At 37.9% G+C, this 19,340-nt stretch overlaps 1 protein-coding gene across 2 annotated transcripts in view; it reads left to right on the forward strand.

Moving 5' to 3' along the window:
• ANKAR (ankyrin and armadillo repeat containing) overlaps nt 1-19,340 on the forward strand; it is a 72,843-nt gene that overhangs the window by 20,522 nt on the left and 32,981 nt on the right. For both annotated transcript variants that reach the window (XM_063647703.1, XM_054479362.2), the window contains 5 exons: nt 626-806; nt 1,801-2,020; nt 10,632-10,833; nt 12,538-12,746; nt 16,655-16,759. In XM_063647703.1, coding sequence (XP_063503773.1) covers nt 626-806; nt 1,801-2,020; nt 10,632-10,833; nt 12,538-12,746; nt 16,655-16,759 — 917 coding nt within the window. The remainder of the gene's footprint in view (nt 1-625; nt 807-1,800; nt 2,021-10,631; nt 10,834-12,537; nt 12,747-16,654; nt 16,760-19,340) is intronic.

A 19,340-nucleotide genomic window follows, 5' to 3' on the forward strand; every position in this document is an offset into this window, starting at 1 on the left:
CCGGGCATGGGAAGGGTACCTTATGGGGGGAAGGGGAGGAAGGTCGCCGTTTTCCCTCACCTGTGATGATAAGCAAAACTAGGGAACAGAGTAACTCAAAATTTTATCAATTTTCCATTCCAGAGTGGTAGGGATCAGGGCTGTTTCAAGCCCCACCTATGTTCCAGGGACCTGGTAGAAGGGGGGTTTCTCTAGTCCACTGCTGCAGTGAGTAAAAGCCAAGGAGCCATTACCCAAAGCATCATTCCATATTACATTCAAGGCAAACTCTTGAGGAGCCAAATATAGACATAATTAGCTTAAAAGAATAAGAGGTAGGTAAGCAGACAGTTAGATAACCTAGAACTTCAGCCAGAGTTAGGCCTTCCAGGAGCTTTTAGACATTGCCCCAGATCACTGACATGGAAAGGACAGAGTCAATACAATATGAAGAAGGTATTTTTATATAAGAGTTGATTAATAACAGTTGATAACTATGTTATGAATATACTTACAGTTGACTACAATTTAAACTACCATTTTGTATTTAATTGTTACAGAAAAATAAAAGTTTTGCCAGCATAGAAACAGAAGTAGCAAATCACTTCAAAGTTAGAGAAACATCTTTTTTCTTTATTTTTTGTAGCTACTATGTGATCTATTTTGAACTAGAAACTTTCTATCAGCAACTGTATAAGACACAGTGGTGGGGAGCCATAAATGAAATAGTGAACAATCTGAGACTGAAAAGACTTCCACTGACAGATGCTCAATTACATGAACAATTTAAGAAAAAATTTGGTTTCAAAAGAGCTATGAAATGCAAGGTATTTCAGTGACTACCACATAATTTAGTATATGAAGTTATGTATTATTGATAAGTATGTGTCTCAAACAGATGTTTATCCTAGGGATAATAATAGGTTAAAGTCTTCAATATGAAATAAAATGCCACATTTTAGTAGCTGAAAGGCTATACAATTCTGGATTATAAATTTCTGGCAGAGTACCTGTTAATGCACTGGATTGTGATTAATCTCAATAATGGCTCATAAGTATTGATTGCTTATTTTGTATGTTAGGCAATATTATAAATCAACGAACTCTTTTAAGGTACGACTAGTTCTATTATTATCATTCCTGTTATACAAATGAGAAATTCGAGGTGTAGAGAGGGATCTTTCACAAATCATATAGTAAATGGCAGAGCCAGGCTTCAATCCTGGAAACTAAAACCTAAAGAGCAGACCTAGCATCATCAAATCTCCCCATCTGTTTCAACAAGCCTTGAAGTACAGCTTCTGGAACTGAGCAAAGAAGCTCACCAGCTTCAAAGGTTAGACTGGTATTTACTTTCCATTTATTTGTTTTCACGTCCACAAATTAAAACCTCAAAAATTTGTTAGCTGAATTTTTAAATATTAGTCAGAATGTCTAAGGAGGGTGACATTTTTACCTTTTGATGACAAACTGTATTTCTATAGCTATATATTTCAAATTTCTAGACTTCTAAATTAGGTTTTTCTTAAATCAGAGAAAGAACCCAATGATCTCCCTTTGCGTTTAAAATATTTTAGAAAAAAATCAAAATAATAATAAAAAAATTCCCCAAAATATTTTTTAAATTCTTTATATTTGCTTATAGCTCTAACAACTTTAATCATTATCCAGTAAGAAACTTTCCATGCATGGATCTTGTGAAAATTCTACTTAATTTTAACAGCATTCATGTGATTCTGTTAATACATTTCATGTTTTTTTTTCCTTAAACCAAACTTTAGGTGCATTTTGATAAACTGATTCTGGCCTTCTTAATTTTAGAGTATTCCATTTGGTATGAAGTCTGCTGTTGAAAGAGGGTTGTCTGCAGTTTTCCATACATTTAGCCGTAAAACCTCAAGCTCAACAATCAATGTTTCAGATGAAGCAGGTTATACTATTTTTCATCATGCTGCCCTGCACAACAGAGTTTCTATTATATGTCAACTGTGCAATGCTAACTTCAAGGTCAACCAGAGGCGCTTTGTTACGTTCAGCCAAGGTACCATAAAGTTTTTTAACCTAAAATGTTGTTATTTTATTTACCCTTACTCAGCATTAGGAATGCATGTTGATTTTAGAGCAGGTTAAAATTTGGTATTAACTAGAGCAAAGTTGAGGTTTTTGTTTCATTTATCTAAGAAAGGCTTCTTTTAGTTTTCTAAGTATCACTTATAGCTAGCTTATATAGTTTTATATTTGCTCATTGCGTCTCCTTCATTTGAGTATAAGCTCTGTAAGAGGGCAAAGATTTAGCCTACTTTATTTGCCGTGGTATCCTAATGTCCAGATGAAAGTGTGGCTTAATGGTTGCTCAGAAAATATTTGTTGAGTTAATGCATGGATGGGTGAAGGCAGGATATCATTTGATAAGCACTGGCAAAATTAATATACACTGATATACTATAGAAATTCAGAGAACAGCAATAGATATGACTGTCAGGTCCCAGTAGAACAATCATTCTTTATTCCAGGATCCTCAAACAGGGAATAGTTTCTTTATATTACATATATTTAAATTACATTTAATAACAAAAAATTTCTTTATAATAATAATGTTTAGCATTAATAGCCCCTTTAAGGTTAACCTCATTTAAACTTTAAAAGCTATTTTTGTGATTATTAAATATGCATGGATATTTTATAGTCATTGAAATGAATTTAGCTAGAATAAAAACAAAGTTGAAAATGAAATTGGTGGCCCTCCATAACTGGAAAGGAAAATATAGATAAATTGTCAGGGGCAGGTGTAGTGGCTCACTACTGTCATGCCAACACTTTGGGAGGCTGAGGCTGGAGGATCACTTGAGACTAGGAGTTCAAGATGAGCCCGGGCAGCATAACGAGACCCCCCACCCATAGAATTAAAAAGAAAAAAAAACTTAGCCAGGCTTGGTGGTACACGCCTGTAGTCCTAGCTACTCTGAGAGGCTGAAGCAGGAAGATTGCTTGAGTCCAGGAGTTTGAGGTTACACATATATATGTACATATATATGTAAATTCTCAGGAATGGCCAATGCAACAATATTGGCAATAAGAAGTGGTGATTTTATATTTAATGAAGTCAGCTATCTTAATAAGCTATGTTAAATTTTACAGACACCAAAACAAAATGTTGTGCTTTAACCATATTGAATATCCATAAATTCTGTACTCTATCAGTATGATTAAAATGTTTTGATATTCAGATTCTTCTGTTACTAAAAATATTCAATACATAATACATAATGAACCTAGTTAAAATAAGACACAATTCAGTCACATTTAAATGCAATAGGTAACACTATTTAAAGATGTATTACTTTAAGCCTTTTTTAGTGTGGAAAAAGTCTTTGGTAAATTAAAAGTTTCTCATGCGCCCTCTGACTGCTTGAGTTTCCATTTGCTGAGAATTGGGTAGATTTTGAAGTATAGAAAACATAATACTCTGCTTCCAATATTATTGCTTAACCAACACAAAATTGTCCCACCTGTGAGTTTTAAGCAGCCATTTGGGGAGCAGAGTTTCCAGGTCTGCTTTTAATGCGTTGTCAGGTGCGTATGACATGCCTGGATGACTTGACCAAAAGTTATTCTCAACACTGTTCGATGTAATCTTGCCAGATACATCTACATAGTCATTTTGTTCTTATTCATATGAGTCTTCTTGAACAACTTAGGAAACCGCTGTATATTAATGATCATACTTCTATGTGAATTCCCTTTTAAAACAGAGTCATCCAAAGTAGAAGTAAAAAAGGAAAGAAATGGTAAGACATAAATAAAGTATTTGGTGCATTTAAAAAGGCTATTGCATATATTAGAACTTTTCTTATAGTATATAATCTCCAAAATACTGTTGCATCAGAATATTGCATAATGATGTTTTGTATTCATTTTGAAGTATAAATTACTTTCTACTCACATTTATTTATTGATATTCCTCTTCAGTTTGGGGAGTTTTCTCTTTTTTTTCCTGTGGAATTTGCTGTCACCTTTATTTTTTATAAATTCAGGCCCACAAGTGGTTTCTACAACTTAAAAAAAAAAAAAAAGTTATTATAATATAAATTAGATATGCTGCCATCTAGTGGCAGTAACAATCTATGAGGTCTGAGGAATGAGTCATTTTTGACTGAGGTAGTAGACTTAACCTCTCAATGTTGGATATGGAGAAAAACAAAATGTTGAGGTTATACTTTCTTTGTCTATATTTAAGAGGCTATACCTTCATACTCTGTATAAGAGAATTCAAAAAGGCTTTTGTTTTAAAGAAATTACGTACAACGACCTGAATTGTCAAGGGGGAGGGGATAGTTACTCAAACTGGCCATCTTCCGTTTGAGGAGGAGCACAGCAAACCTGAGATGACCTCAGAGAGGGAGCCTGACCTCATTCTTCCTCCTCCAATCTCCTGCCAGAGCTATCCATTGGCAGATACTGACAAGGAGCCAGAGGACAGAGGTTGCTTTTTCTGCAGGTGCAGGAGAGCCAGGGTGGTAAAGGAGGTGAGTGGACCTGGAGCGGGAAAAAAGGAAGCTTACCTGTCCCATCCGCCCTGTAGAAATTTCCAGTTGAGTAACAATAGTGTGCCTCCTACATTATTGCTCTCTCTTTTTCTTTTCTAAGTATCACTTATGGCTACCTTATATAAATTTATTTAGTTAGTTAGTCTCCCTCACTTGAATATAAAGCTCCATAAAGGACAAGAATTTGGTCTGTTTTGTTAGCCACAGTTTCCTAACACCCAGAAAAACGCTTGGCCTTCATAGGTGCTCAGGAAATTTTTCTTGAGGGGTGTACATTTTATTGGAAACCTTAAATACTCTTCAAACAGAACATGTCTTCAATTAAGCCTCTAAGGTATTCTACACAGAAAACCAAAGTTTTTCAGATTAGGGGCAAGGAGAGGGACAGTTTAGAGGACAAGTGCTTAGTTTGCCACAAGGACCCCTCATGATTAATGCTCCTCAGCCAGCTTATCAGCTTCCTTCTCCTTTTAGGGTTTTTTCTCCTATCTTAGCATATTCATTATATTTCTTTTTACATTTTTGTTAGTGATTGCCCTAGAGTTTACCACATTCATTTACAATTATTCCAAGTCTACTTTCAGATAACACTAAGCCACTTCACCTGTAGTGTAAGTACCTTATAATAACAAAATATTCTTAAGTCTTCCCACCTATCATTCATTTACTCATTTCACTTGTGCATAAGCATATATGTCATTCATTTCATAAATGTCATTCATTTCACTTATGCATAAGCACATATAAGTATCTATATCTATATTCAAACCCTTTGTTGATAATGTTATTATTTATTGACTTATTTTGAGATGGAATCTTGCTCTGCTGCCGAGGCTGGAGTGCAGTGGTGTGATTTTGGCCCACTGCAACTTCCGCCTCCCAGCCCCCGGGTTCAAGCGATTGTCCCACCTCAGCCTCCCATGTAGCTGGGATTACAGATGTGCACCACTACACCCTATATGTTTTATATTTTTAGTAGAGACATGGTTTCACCATGTTGGCCAGGCTGATCTCGAACTCCTGACCTCAAGTGATCCACCCACCTTGGCCTCCCAAAGTGCTGAGATTACAGGCGTGAGCCACTGCACCAGGCCTGATAATGTTATTTTGAACAAACTGTTCTCTGTTAGCTCAATTAAGACAAAGAAACATTTTACTTGACCTTCATTTTTTTTTTTATTCTCTGATGCTCTTCCTTCCTTTATGTCATGTAAGTTTCTGACCTATATCATTTTTCTTCTCTTTGGACAACTTCTTTTAACATGCCTTGCAAGGCAGGTCTACTGGTGGCAAACTCCCTCAATTTTTGTTTGAGAAAGTCTTTATTCCTCATTCACTTTTGAAGGATAATCTTACAGGTTACAGAATTCTAGATTAGTGATTCCATTATCTCAACACTTTATTTTCCTCTGCTCACTTCCTGCTTGCATAGTTTCTGAGGAGGACTTGGGTATAATTCTTATTTTTGCGTCTCTATTAGTAATGTGTTTTCCTCTGGCTTCTTTTAGGATTGTTTTCTTTTTAAAATAATTTTTAATTTCTGTATGTCATAGTAGGCATATATACTTGGAGTACATGAGATTTTTTGATACGGGCATGCAATGCATAATAATCACATCAGAGTAGAGTATCCATCACCTCAAGCATTTATCCTTTATTTGTGTTACATATAATCCAATTATACTCTTTTAGTTATGTTAAAATATACAATTAATTTTTTTTTTACTATAGTCACCTTGTTGTGCTAGCAAATACTAGGTCTCATCTATTCTTTCTATTTTGTACTCATTAACTATCCCCACTTCCCCCCACTACCCTTCCCAGCCTCTGGTAACCATCATTATACTCTGTATCTCCATGAGTTCAATTGTTTTAATTTTTAGCTCCCACAAATAAGTGAGAACAGGCAAAGTTTGTCTTTCTTTGCCTGACTTATTTCACTTAACATAATGACCTCCAATTCCATCCATGTTGTTGCAAATGATAGGATCTCATTCTTTTTCATGGCTGAATACTACTCCATTGTGTATCCATCTGAATGGATAAATTTTCTCTATCCATTCATCTGTTGATGGACACTTAGGTTGCTTCCAAATCTTGGCTATTGTGAATAGTGCTGCAGTAAATAGGATTATTTTCTTTATCTTTGTTTTCCTGTAATTTGAAAATGATATGCCTCGGTGTAGTTTTTTGTTTGCTTTGACATTCATTTGGCTTGGTGTTCTCTGAGCTTACCAAATCTGTGGTTTGATATGTCACATTAATATGGAAAAATTCTCAATCATTATTGTTTTAAATATTTCTTCTTTTCCTTTCTCTCTTTCTTCTCTTTCTGTTCTTTTTTCCCCCTAGACTTTTAAATTTATTTTTATTTTTATTTTTGAGACAGGGTATTTATTGCCCAGGCTGGAGTGCGGTGGCATGATCTTAGCTTACTCCAGCCTCTACCTCCTGCACTCAAGTGACCCTCTTACCTCAGCCTCCCAAGTAGCTGGGACTACAGGCCCATGCCACCATGCCTGGCTAATTTTGTTTATTTTTTTGTAGAGATGAGGTCTCACTATGTTGCCCAGGCTGGTTTCAGACTCTTGGGCTCAAGGAATCCTCCCGCCTTGGCTTCCCAAAGTGCTGGGATTACAGGAGTGAGCCACTGTGCCTTGGCCTGGAGGTTTCTACTGATATATCTTCAGGATTAGAGATTTCTTCCTCTGCTGTATCTAATCTCTTTATAAGCTCATTAATGGCATTCTTCATTTCTTTTACAGTGTTTTTTATCTGTAGCATGTCATTTTGGTTCTTTCTTAGGATTTCCATCTCTCTGTTTACATTGCCCATCTGTTCTTGCAGGCTACTTTATCCATTAGAACCCTTAGCATATTAATCATAGTTTTAAATTCCCTGTCTGATCATTCCAACATCCCTGCCATGTCTGGTTCCGATGCTTGCTCTGTCTTTTTAAACTGTGTTTTTTGCTTTTTAAATATGCCTTCTAAATTTTTCTTGATAGCTGAACTTGATGTATTGGGTAAAAGAAACTATATTAAATAGGCCTTTAATAATGTGATGGTAAGGTACGGGGGGAGAAGCATTCTATCATCCTATGATTATGTCTCAGTCTCTTGGTGAGCCTGCGTCCCTGTACTTTGAACTTCACCAGTGCTTCTCAGTCCTCTCCCCCTGTCCCTTAGGCCAGGCAGGATGGTTAGAGGGGACTGGAGTTGGGCATTTCCCTTGCCTAGGTAGGTTAGGTTCTGATAAAACCCCAGCAGGTTAGGGTCTGATAAAAGCCCAATAGGTTAGGCTCTGGTAAAGTAGTTTCTCTTGAGAGCAGGTCTTGTTAAGAACAGAATGCCCTGGAGTATTTCAAAATGGTTCCTTTTCTCCCTCCCCCTGCTGGAAGTATGAGGGGATTTTTCTTCAATATTCACTGTGAGGACTTGATAAAACTCCTAGAGGTAAGACACATGAAAGCATGGGGCCCCACTATGATGGATCCTTCTAGAGTTTTTAACTCTCATACTTGTCCACACTGAGCTTCTAGCAATTGTGAATTAATGTTAAGGTTTTCTTACTCCAGTAATGATTCCTTAGGAAGTTTCTGCTTGTGAGTTTCTGCTCTACTGAGTTATGATTCTCTGAATCCATTTGTCTCTCCAATTTTGAGGGTATCAGTTTGCCCATTACCTCACTTCTCTGACAAACTTAAGGGCTGTTGATTTCTTTAGGGTTGGTTCAGCTTTTTACTTGTTGTTAGGATGAAGTGGTAACTTCTAAGCTCCTTAAATGCCGGACCAGAAACTGGAAGACTAAACAATAATTTTAAATAAATAGATTTGGGTCAGATTTTGTAGACTATTAAGGCTATAATATCAAGCTCCAACTATGAAGGCAGGTAGGAGGACACTGGAAGTTTCTGATGGGAGAGATTTAATGAAAACAGTGGTTCACTGAGGAAATATCTTTTAAACTGAGAAGCAATTAGGAGTTAGCTAGATCGGTAAGGGAGGAATTGTTTGGGAGAAGGAAGGTGTCAGAGAGCAGGACTAGTCCAGGGTAACCAGATAATTCATCATTCAAATCAGGGAGACTTGAAAGTGAAACGGCACTATTAATAATTATGCTAGTGCAATAGACATTGACCAGTACTCTCCTGGGTAACCTGGGGCATGTGATTATGCTACACTTGGGGAGCTACAAGAAAGCCAGAATGAGGAGAACAAGGTATGCATGGTTTTATTGGGAGGTAGATGAAGAAGGTAGTTGTAGCTGGTGCTTCAAGTTAAGTTGGAGCCAGTGGATCCTGTCACTGTTCCTCATAATCAGATGGACTTGAGAAGCCATTGAACAAGGAGATGAAAAGATCAGATTTATGTTTTGAAAAACTGGGTTGGACAAGGGCAAAACAAGATGGGGATAGCAGTTGGGAGATGATTATGGCTTGGATTAGGATGGTGGTGGTGGTAGAGATGGGTTCTAGAGATTTTTAGACTTGGTGATGGGCTGGTTATGGAGAAGGAAATAAGAGGAAGGTGCCAAAGAGTCTTCCAGGTTTGTGGTCTGTACAACTGGCTGGATCATCGTAGCTCTCACTGATTTAGGAAGCAATAAAAGAGAACCAGGTTTGGAGGGAAGGATAGTAGTTCAATTTTGAATACATTAAGTTTGAGGGGATGTGTGAAGATGCTTTACAAGATGTCAAAGATATAGATCTGCAAATCAGAAGAAATCAGATCTAGAGACATAATCCTTGGAGTCATCAAGTTGTATATGGTAAGCAAAGCCACTAAGAAGAGAAAAAGGCCCAAGATTGAGCCGTAAAGTTCATTTGGATATTAGGACAATGAGAAGGTTCCAAAGGAGACTGCCAAGGTGTAACCAGTAAGGTTGGACAAAAATTGGGAGTGTGATATCACAAAAGCCAAGGGAAGAAATTATTTTAAATAGGAAGAAGTGGTCAATGGTATAAAATACTACTGAGAAATAAGTAAGATGAGAATTGAAAAATGACAGTTGGACTTTAGTGAGAATTCACTCACTATCATGAGAACAGCATAGGGGAACTGCCCTCATGATCCAATTACCTCTCTCCCTCGACATGTGGGGATTACAATTCGAGATGATTTGGGTGAGGACACAGAGCCAAACCATATCAGGTGGTAAAGGTATGAATTGCTATTATGCTTTGGGAGAATAATTTGGCAATATATATTACCAGTAATAATGATGCTGTTGATAATTATACAGTTTTACACAGCAACTCCCATTTTGGGGATTTTTTTTTTTTTTTGAGATGGAGTCTCGCTCTATTGCCCAGGCTGGAGTGCAGTGGCATGATCTCTGCTCACTACAACTTCCATCTCCCAGGCTCAAGCGATTCTCCTGCCTCAGCCTTCCAAATAGCTAGGACTACTGGCACGCACCACCATGCCCAATTAAATTTTTTTTGCATTTTTAGTAGACCCCGGTTTCACCATGTTGGCCAGGCTGGTCTCAAACTCGTCACCTCAGGTGATCCACCCACCTCAGCTTCCCAAAGTGCTGGGATTACAGGCATGAGCCACTGCGCCCAGCCCATTTTTGGGACTCTACCCAAATAATAAATATCTATATACAATGGAAAAAAATAAAAGAAAAATGCTCATTGGATTTAGTGACATAGAGGCCTTTGTTAACATATATATATTAATTTCAAAGGATCTTATCTTCAACTAAAAAACATGAGTAAAATGGAAAATAAACAAGAAATAGTTTACTGTAAGACTATTTTACACATTGACTTAAATTTTCAAATATTTAACATTTTATTTTATTTTTTTCAAATATTTAATATTTTAAATGTTACTCATTTTTCTTTACTTATAAAAAAATATGGATTTTTAAATTTTTTTGTTTTTTGTTTCTAAGTATGAATTTTTAGTGGTTGGGATTTTTAATCCTGAGTTAAATAAAGGAATATAGGATTGTCTAAATGTTTTTTTAATGCTTACTTTGGAGATTTTATATCATACAATACTAAGCTCTGTGGCTGGATATCAATAAGGCATTTAAGTTTTTTTTAGGAATGTTAGTGCTGTGATCACTGAAGTAATTGTCCATCTATTCTAGGTCCAACACCTCTACACCTTGCTGCACAGGCTTGCTCATTAGAAACAACAGTTTGTCTACTGTGTTCCAAAGCTGATTACATGCTTTCTGAAAAAAGAGGCTGGATGCCGATTCACTTTGCCGCTTTCTATGACAACGTTTGCATCATTATTGCTCTCTGTAGGAAGGATCCTAGTTTGCTAGAAGCTGAGGCAACAGCTGAGTAAGTCATTAAGCATTTATATCAGGTTGAGGTTGATGTCTAGGCAATGATAAAAAAAAAAGAAGAAAGAAAATGAAATAGAATATAAATTTCTGCTTTTCATGGCTTGCCACACACACTGCCACTAAAAGGCGATAGGTGTGGGTGATCTGAAAGGTATGTAAGGCTTACTCTGCTACCCTTTCTACTCACTGTCTCCTCCTAACCACTTATCATTAGAATTTATAAAGACGAGAGCTTCTATTAACGTATGCATGTTTTCTGGAAGAATAAGGACTAATCGCTAGGGAGTTTTTCCTAACCTTGTTCCAGTAGTATGGTTCTGCATATTAACTTTTCATGTTAAATGCTTTGCTTAGTGCTCTGGAAGAAGCCTGAGACTAGGGAGGAGAGAGTTGCTCCAAACTGGATCCTACACAACCAGGAGGCAGCCCTAGGACTTCAGATCAAAGCGCATAGACTTTGGATTACAGTAGAAATATTTAGTGGTATCTGGAAAAGAAATACATTAAAAAGAATAAAATAACTTTGAAATTAAAAAATCCCAACAATCTTTTGTTTCACATTTTAGCTGCGGATCAGCATTTAGGGTAAAGATGTAACTTCTCCTGAAGGTACATTCTTGGCTAGAAATCTAAAGGCCAGGTCATTACTTTGGATCTCTGAGCCTGATTTAAGCATAGTTTCATTCAAGTTTTTCTAGGTCTTTCAGTAACCTTTCCACTATTATTCAGTGGTCTAGGGCTAGTATAATGGCTTGACAGTATGAGGGACACCAGCTTCCTCTTGTTGCTCTTAACATGTGGAAGCCACCAGAGGAAGCTGGTGTCCCTCAGATGGCAACTCCTGCTTTCACCATCATGTCTAGCCGTGAGAAGAAAGAAGAGGCCAGGTGCGGTGGCTCACACCTGTAATTCCAGCACTTTGGGAGGCCAAGGCAGGCAGATCACTTGAGGTCAGGAGTTCGAGACCAGCCTGGGCAAAACCCCGTCTCTACTAAAAATACAAAAATTAACCGGGTAATCGTGGTCCATGCCTGTAATCCTAGTTACTCGAGAGGCTGAGGCGTGAGAATCACTTGAACCAGAGAGGCAGAGCCTGCAATGAGCTGAGGTCACACCACTGCACTACAGCCTGGGTGACAGGGTGAGACTCCATCTCAACAAAAAAAAAAAAAGGAGAAGAAGAAGAAGCTGGGAAATGTAATATTGCACTGGATAGCCAAACAAAATATCTTTACTATCTAAAAATCAGATAATGGGTTTTCGAGCAAAACTGTTAGTTTCTGCCACAATGAGGAAGCTGGGATTTGAAAACTGGACGTGAAGTAATGGGTATAATTAATTCCTGAGCCTCAGTTACATGGGCTGATGATATTTGCCTTGCTTTTTCCTTCACTTACAGAGTAGTTGTAAGGCTTAGATAGGATAGTGTATTGTAAGAACTTTGTGCATTATCATCCTCCAAACAAATTATAAGGCATGATAATTAAGTTGGGGAGGTGGGTAGGGACCCATAGTAAGGATGGCATGGCAAAGGAGGCAAATCCATTTACATGTAGAATACAGAAGATGAGAATTCCTAAGAATAGAAGGTGGTGGTGTAAGTCAGACTTCCTCCAATTGCAGCTTGAATAGTTTTACAAAAAGTAAATTTGACACTCTGTGCGTGTTTAATTGTTACATTATGTTTCTTAATTTTTAGGAATCAGTGCACTCCACTGTTACTTGCTGCCACTTCAGGAGCACTGGACACTATTCAGTACCTGTTTTCTATCGGTGCTAACTGGAGAAAAACAGATATTAAAGGAAATAATATAATCCATTTATCAGTGTTAACCTTTCATACAGAGGTTCTCAAATATATAATAAAATTAAATATTCCTGAACTCCCAGTGTGGAAAACTTTGGTAGGTGAGTATAATCTCTTTATAAATACATGTTCTGATTATTATTCAGTTTAATTATTGATACTCTGAAAGAGAGAAAATAAAATAATACATGCATTATATTTTAAATATTTAAAAATCATGAAATAAACATTTTATTAAGACCAGAAATAAAAATACGAATAATAAAGAGCTGCATTTTTGTATGTGCAAACGTAGTTTTATTTCCAAGTTAAAATCAAAGTTCTGTGACCCAAACAGACTATATTTTACACAATTATATTTATTTTTATTTTCCAACTTTCTCCAGAAGTTCAAACATCCTCTCCTTCATCAAAAAAAAAAAAAAAAAAAAGGAAAGAGGAAATTTTAAGTGAAAAATATTCCCTCCAACTTATTCCTTGCCTCCTAATTTTAGAGACAAATTTAGCAAAATCTTTTGTTATATTTTGACGAATGTTTTGTGAAGAATTCTGCTGGATATTTTATTTTCTTTTTTTTTTTTTTTTTTCCAAATTTGCATTCAGTCTAGCCAAAATAAGGGTAAGGGTCACTAGGCCAATTATATGGACATATCTAATTTTACTCCCTTTCAAGACCCTCACTAAAATTATATGGAGATTAAACATTATTAATACCACCAGCAAAAGACAAGCATTCAAGGGAAAACAAGAAAGGATACAACAGCAATAAAATATTGGAAGATGGAAACAGATAGGCAAGACTTAGGACTTAGCCAGCCAGAGAAAATCATTCCAAGCCAACAGTGGGAAAGCTGAGAACCCCTTGGACTCATACCATAAATCCTCAAAAGGCTTGAGAACTGACAGTGCCCGTTAGGAGTGCTCTCCTCAGAGCGTAACTAGGAAAGACCTAAAGATGCCAAGGCTAGAATTCTCCTTAAGAAATAGAAAGGAGAGGGACCCGGGAAACTGGGAACCTTAGCCAAGCGTAAAGCATAGGGAATTTCAAGGAAGACAGCAAGGGGAAGTTCCAGAATGGAACTGTGCATCCAGTCTAGAGGAAAAAAATGGGAGGAATTATCAGCAGGTACAAGGAAAACTAAGCAGATGAAATACAGCAGTCTCCCCTTCTCAGCAGTTTATCTTTCTGTGGTTTTGGTTACCTGCAGTACAGTACAAAAAGATATTTTGAGAGAGAGGCATGGAGCACATTCACATAACTTCTATTATTATATATTGTTGTAATCTATTATTAGTTATTGTTAAGCTATTACTATGCCTACAGACTTTATTATAGATATGTATGTTCAGACAGTCTGGTTTGACTTAAGGTTTTTGATTTTACAATTGTGCAAAAGTGATACACATTTGGAAGATACACATAACAGTCCTTATATAACCATTTCTGTCTTTCACTTTTAGTACAGTATTCAATAAATTACATGAGTTATTAAACACTCTATTATAAAACAGGCTTTGTGTTAGATCATTTTGCCAAGCTGTAGGCTAATGTAATTATTCCAAGCACATTTAAGTTAAGCTAGGCTAAGCTATGCTGTTTGGCAGAGTAGGTTTACAAATGCATTTTCAATTTACAATATTTCAACTTAACAATGGGTTTGTCAGGAAATAACCAAATCGTAAGTTGAGAAGCATCTGTCTGGGAAAAAAATTAGTATATACAGGGTTCAGTACTATCCTCCGTTTCAGGCATCCACTGGGGGTTTTGGAATGTATCCTCTGCAGATAAGGGGGGACTACTGTAAAATAAGGAAATTATTAGGCCAAGGCGGGTGGAGCACGAGGTCAAGAGATAGAGACCATCCTGGCCAACATGGTGAAAACCTGTCTCTACTAAAAATACAAAAATTAGCTGGGCATGGTGGCACGTGCCTGTAGTCCTAGCTTCTCGGGAGGCTGAGGCAGGACAATCACTTGAACCTGGGAGGCAAAGGTTGCAGTGAACCAAGATCATGCCACTACAGTCCATCCTGGTGACAGAGCGAGACTTTGTCTCTAAATAAATAAATAAATAAATAAAATAAATAAGGAAATTATTACCTGTTGAAAAAAAAAGAGACATGACCATAGTACATTACAGTGCTCAGCTGTGAATAATAATTGTATAGACATCATCATGTATTTAACTAAAAGCTATAAATATGGAGAAAGGGAAGTAAGAGGAAAGAGCAATGTTGAAAGAGTTAATTTCCCATTTTTCATAACATGAAGTCAATGAAGTCTAAATCAATGTAGCAAAACACAGCAGTGTATATAAATATGTAGAAATTAGATTTATAAATCATAGAAGGTTATAGGGAAGAGTCCAAACCGATTGTATATGGAGTGATGAACACAGAAAAGTGGGGAGGGTGGGGCCCAGGAACCACTAAGTTTTGTTATAGGCCATTTAATAACGTTTAACTCTGAATCATGCACATGCATTACTTTGATAAAAATAAAAAACTAAAGCCAAAAAAGAGAAATGAATTGGAGAATGAGAATGATTTTTTTCCAACAACTCATTTTAGGATGGGATAAAATATGTTTAAGATTTTCAACCCCATTCTACTGATTCAAGAGTCTGGCTCAATACCTGACGTTGGAATTTACTAGGTACTGGGAACATATCCCAGATACTGGATATGAGCCCCAAGAGATATTGGAAAGTGTTTTCAGTGTTTATTTGGGTGCATTTGTATCATTTTGTTGTCTTGTTAGGAGGAAGTGAGAGGACCATCCTGTTACTTTTAGTAAACTAAATCATTGTAAAAACCTACCTTAATAGTAGGAAGCTCTGCCCCCTAACAGGAATGGCCTAAAAGCACATAAAAATTCACCAGGGCTGCTGCTTCCTACAGCCATTGTGGGGGAAGTCCTGACAATGACACAAACAGAACAAACAACAGTGAGCATCTGGTCACTGCTGTTTTGCCTTGGGCCCTGCAATAGCTCTCCCTCCTCACACTGCCCATTTCCACTATGCATAAAAGAAAAATCAGTTTATTAGAGGTCTCAGGATTAGTTCTTGGAGTAGAAGCTGAATTTTAAAAGAGGATGTCATGGAATGATATAGCCAAGCTAGATTCAGGACAGATTTGGTAATAGAGTGGCTAGCTAAAGAGATGAGGAAAAGATAGTCTGTGTGTTTTTTCCTGTGTGTATATTTGTAATATCCTCTGTCTGTAGTACAAGTTCATCCAAGATTTTATTTAAAGTATCTTTTTTATACTCGGGAGATGTATAAAGCCTCATACCTAATTTAATGGATATTAAATTTTTATTGACAATACTGTGGATTACTTTGCTATTCTTGAAAACCCACATTCAAATTTTATTTAACAATTAATTTTAGCCGAGAGAGATGTATTATTTTCCAAGGGAATTTGAAGTATGTGACCAGCCAATCTAAGTCATTCAGACCAAAGATTAAAAATTTCAGCCAGGCACAGTGGCTCATGCCTGTAATCCCAGCACTTTGGGAGGCCAAGGCAATTGGATTGCTTGAACCCAGGAGTTTGAGACCAGCCTGGGCCACATGGCAAAATGCTGTCTCTGCAAAAAAATACAAAAATTAGCCGGGTGTGGTGGTGCATACCTGTAGTCTCAGCTACTAGGGAGGCTGAGATGGTAGATTACCTGAGCCCAGGGAGATCCAAGCTGCAGTGAGCTGTGATCATGCCATTGCACTCCAGCCTGGGCAACAGACTGAGACCCCATCTCAAAAAAAGAAATTTCAGGATTTTTTCACTAATTATATAGACTATAAACCTCAAAGATCACGGGCTGATGGAATTTGTCAGTACTTCACAGGGAGCTGTGCACAGAGGGGAATTTAATGCATGCAGTTGGTGGTAATAGTGGTGACCTCAACCCTTGGTTTTACTTAGCTGGTACAAAAAACAGAATCAAGCATTTCATTGCCTCTTGTGCAAATTACAGCTGTGTTTTTCTGTTGAACACTTAACAGAAATGTTACAGTGTGAAAGCTATAAACGAAGGATGATGGCTGTCATGTCCTTGGAAGTAATTTGCTTAGCAAATGATCAATACTGGAGATGTATTTTGGATGCAGGTGATGCAAACTCTATTAATATCTTTTTCTTATGCTGTTTTATGTAGAGCTATATTTTATTCATCAGTCATTTTTAAATATATTTTTAATTGTAAAGGAAAAATTTTAGTTGATTTTAAGTTTCTTTTGCTAAGATCACTTCATTTACCTGTCAACCATATATTTTATTTTCCACATGGAAGCTGCAGAGGATCAAAAAACTGTATCAATTCTATTTGTCTAAAAGCTCGAAAAATTAAAAAATAATGTTAAGTATTAATTTAAATGTTAAATTACTTTACCACACTACTTTTATCCTTACTTTCATTTAGAAATTATTCCTATTATGTAATTTGCACAATTTACTTTTGAAATTAAAAATAGCAGATTTAGTGTCAGGTCTGATTTGTAACTACCTCTGCATTTAGAACTTAAGAAAATTGCTTAACCTCTCTTAGTTTACTTTACTCACTAATAAAATGGCTCTACTGGGGTCCGTTCCAAGATGGCCGAATAGGAACAGCTCCGGTCTGCAGCTCCCAGCATGATCGGCGCAGAAGACGGGTGATTTCTGCATTTCCAACTGAGGTACCTGGTTCATCTCCCTGGGACTGGTTGGACAGTGGGTACAGCCCATGGGTGAGCCGAAGCAGGGCAGGGCATTGCCTCACCTGGGAAGCACAAGGGCTTGGGGGATTTCCCTTTCCTTGCCAAGGGAAGCTGTGACAGACTGTACCTGAAAAAACGGGGCACTTGCACCCAAATACTGTGCTTTTCCAATGATCTTAGCAAATGGCACATCAGGAGATTATATCCCGTGCCTGGCTCGGCAGGTCCCACGCTGATGGAGCCTTGCTCACTGCTAGCGCAGCAGTCTGAGATTGACCTGCGAGGCAGCAGCCTGGCAGGGGGAGGGGCGTTCGCCACTGCTGAGGCTTGAGTAGGTAAACGAAGCGGATGGGAAGCTTGAATTGGGCAGAGCCCACTGCAGCTCACCAAGGCCTGCTGTCTCTGTAGACCCCACCTCTGGGGGCAGGGCATGGCTGAACAAAAGGCAGCAGAAACTTCTGCAGACTTAAATGTCCCTGTCTGACAGCTCTGACGAGAGCAGTGGTTCCCCCAGCATGGTGTTTGAGTTCTGAGAATGGACAGACTGCCTTCTCAAGTGGGTCCCTGACCCCCTTGTAGCCTAACTGGGAGACACCTCCCAGTAGGGGCCGACTGACACCTCATACAGGCAGGTGCCCCTCTGGGACGAAGCTTCCAAAGGAATGATCAGGCAGCAATATTTGCTGTTCTGCAATTTTTGCTGTTCTGCAGCCGCTGCTGGTGATATCCAGGCAAACAGCGTCTGGAGTGGACCTCCAGCAAACTCCGACAGACCTGCAGCTGAGGGACCTGACTGTTAGAAGGAAAACTAACAAACAGAAAGGAATAGCATCAACATCAACAAAAAGGACATCTACACCAAAACCCCATCTGTAGGTCACCAACATCAAAGACCAAAGGTAGATAAAACTATAAAGATGGGGAGAAACCAGAGCAGAAAAGCTGAAAATTCTAAAAACCAGAGCGCCTCTTCTCCTCCAAAGGATTACAGCTCCTTGCCAGCAACAGAACAAAGCTGGACAGAGAATGACTTTGATGAGTTGACAGAAGTAGGCTTCAGAAGGTCGGTAATAACAAACTTCTCTGAGCTAAAGGAGGATATTCGAACCCATCACAAGGAAGCTAAAACCCTTGAAAAAAGATTAAACGAATGGCTAACTAGAATAAACAGTGTAGAGAAGACCTTAAATGACCAGATGGAGCTGAAAACCATGGCACGAGAACTATGTGAGGCATGCAAAAGCTTCAATAGCTGATTGGATCAAGTGGAAGAAAGGGTATCAGTGATTGAAGATCAAATTAATGATATAAAGCAAGAAGAGAAGTTTAGAGAAAAAAGAGTAAGAAGAAATGAACAAAGCCTCCAAGAAATATGAGACTATGTGAAAAGACCAAATCTACATCTGATTAGCGTACCTGAAAGTGAAGGGGAGAATGGAACCAAGTTGGAAAACATTCTTCAGGATATTATCCAGGAGAACTTCCCCAATCTAGCAAGGAAGGCCAACATTCAATTCGGGAAATACAGAGAACACCACAAAGATATTCCTCAAGAAGAGCAACCCCAAGACACATAATTGTCAGATTCACCAAGGTTGAAATGAAGGAAAAAATGTTAAGGGCAGCCAGAGAGAAAGGTCAGGTTACCCACAAAGGGAAGCTTATCAGACTAACAGTGGATCTCTTGGTAGAAAATCTACAAGCCAGAAGAGAGTGGGGGCCAATATTCAGCATTCTTAAAGAAAATAATTTTCAACCCAGAATTTCATATCCAGCCAAACTAAGCTTCATAAGTGAAGGAGAAATAAAATCCTTTACAGACAAGCAAATGCTGAGAGATTTTGTCACCACCAGGCCTGCCTTACAAGAGCTCCTGAAGAAAGCACTAAACATGGAAAAGAACAACCAGTACCAGCCACTGCAAAAACATGCTGAATTGTAAAGACCATCGATGCTAGGAAGAAACTGCATCAACTAATGGGCAAAATAACTA

Source organism: Pongo pygmaeus, chromosome 11, assembly GCF_028885625.2.
Source record: "Pongo pygmaeus isolate AG05252 chromosome 11, NHGRI_mPonPyg2-v2.0_pri, whole genome shotgun sequence".
NCBI classification, from domain to species: domain Eukaryota; kingdom Metazoa; phylum Chordata; class Mammalia; order Primates; family Hominidae; genus Pongo; species Pongo pygmaeus.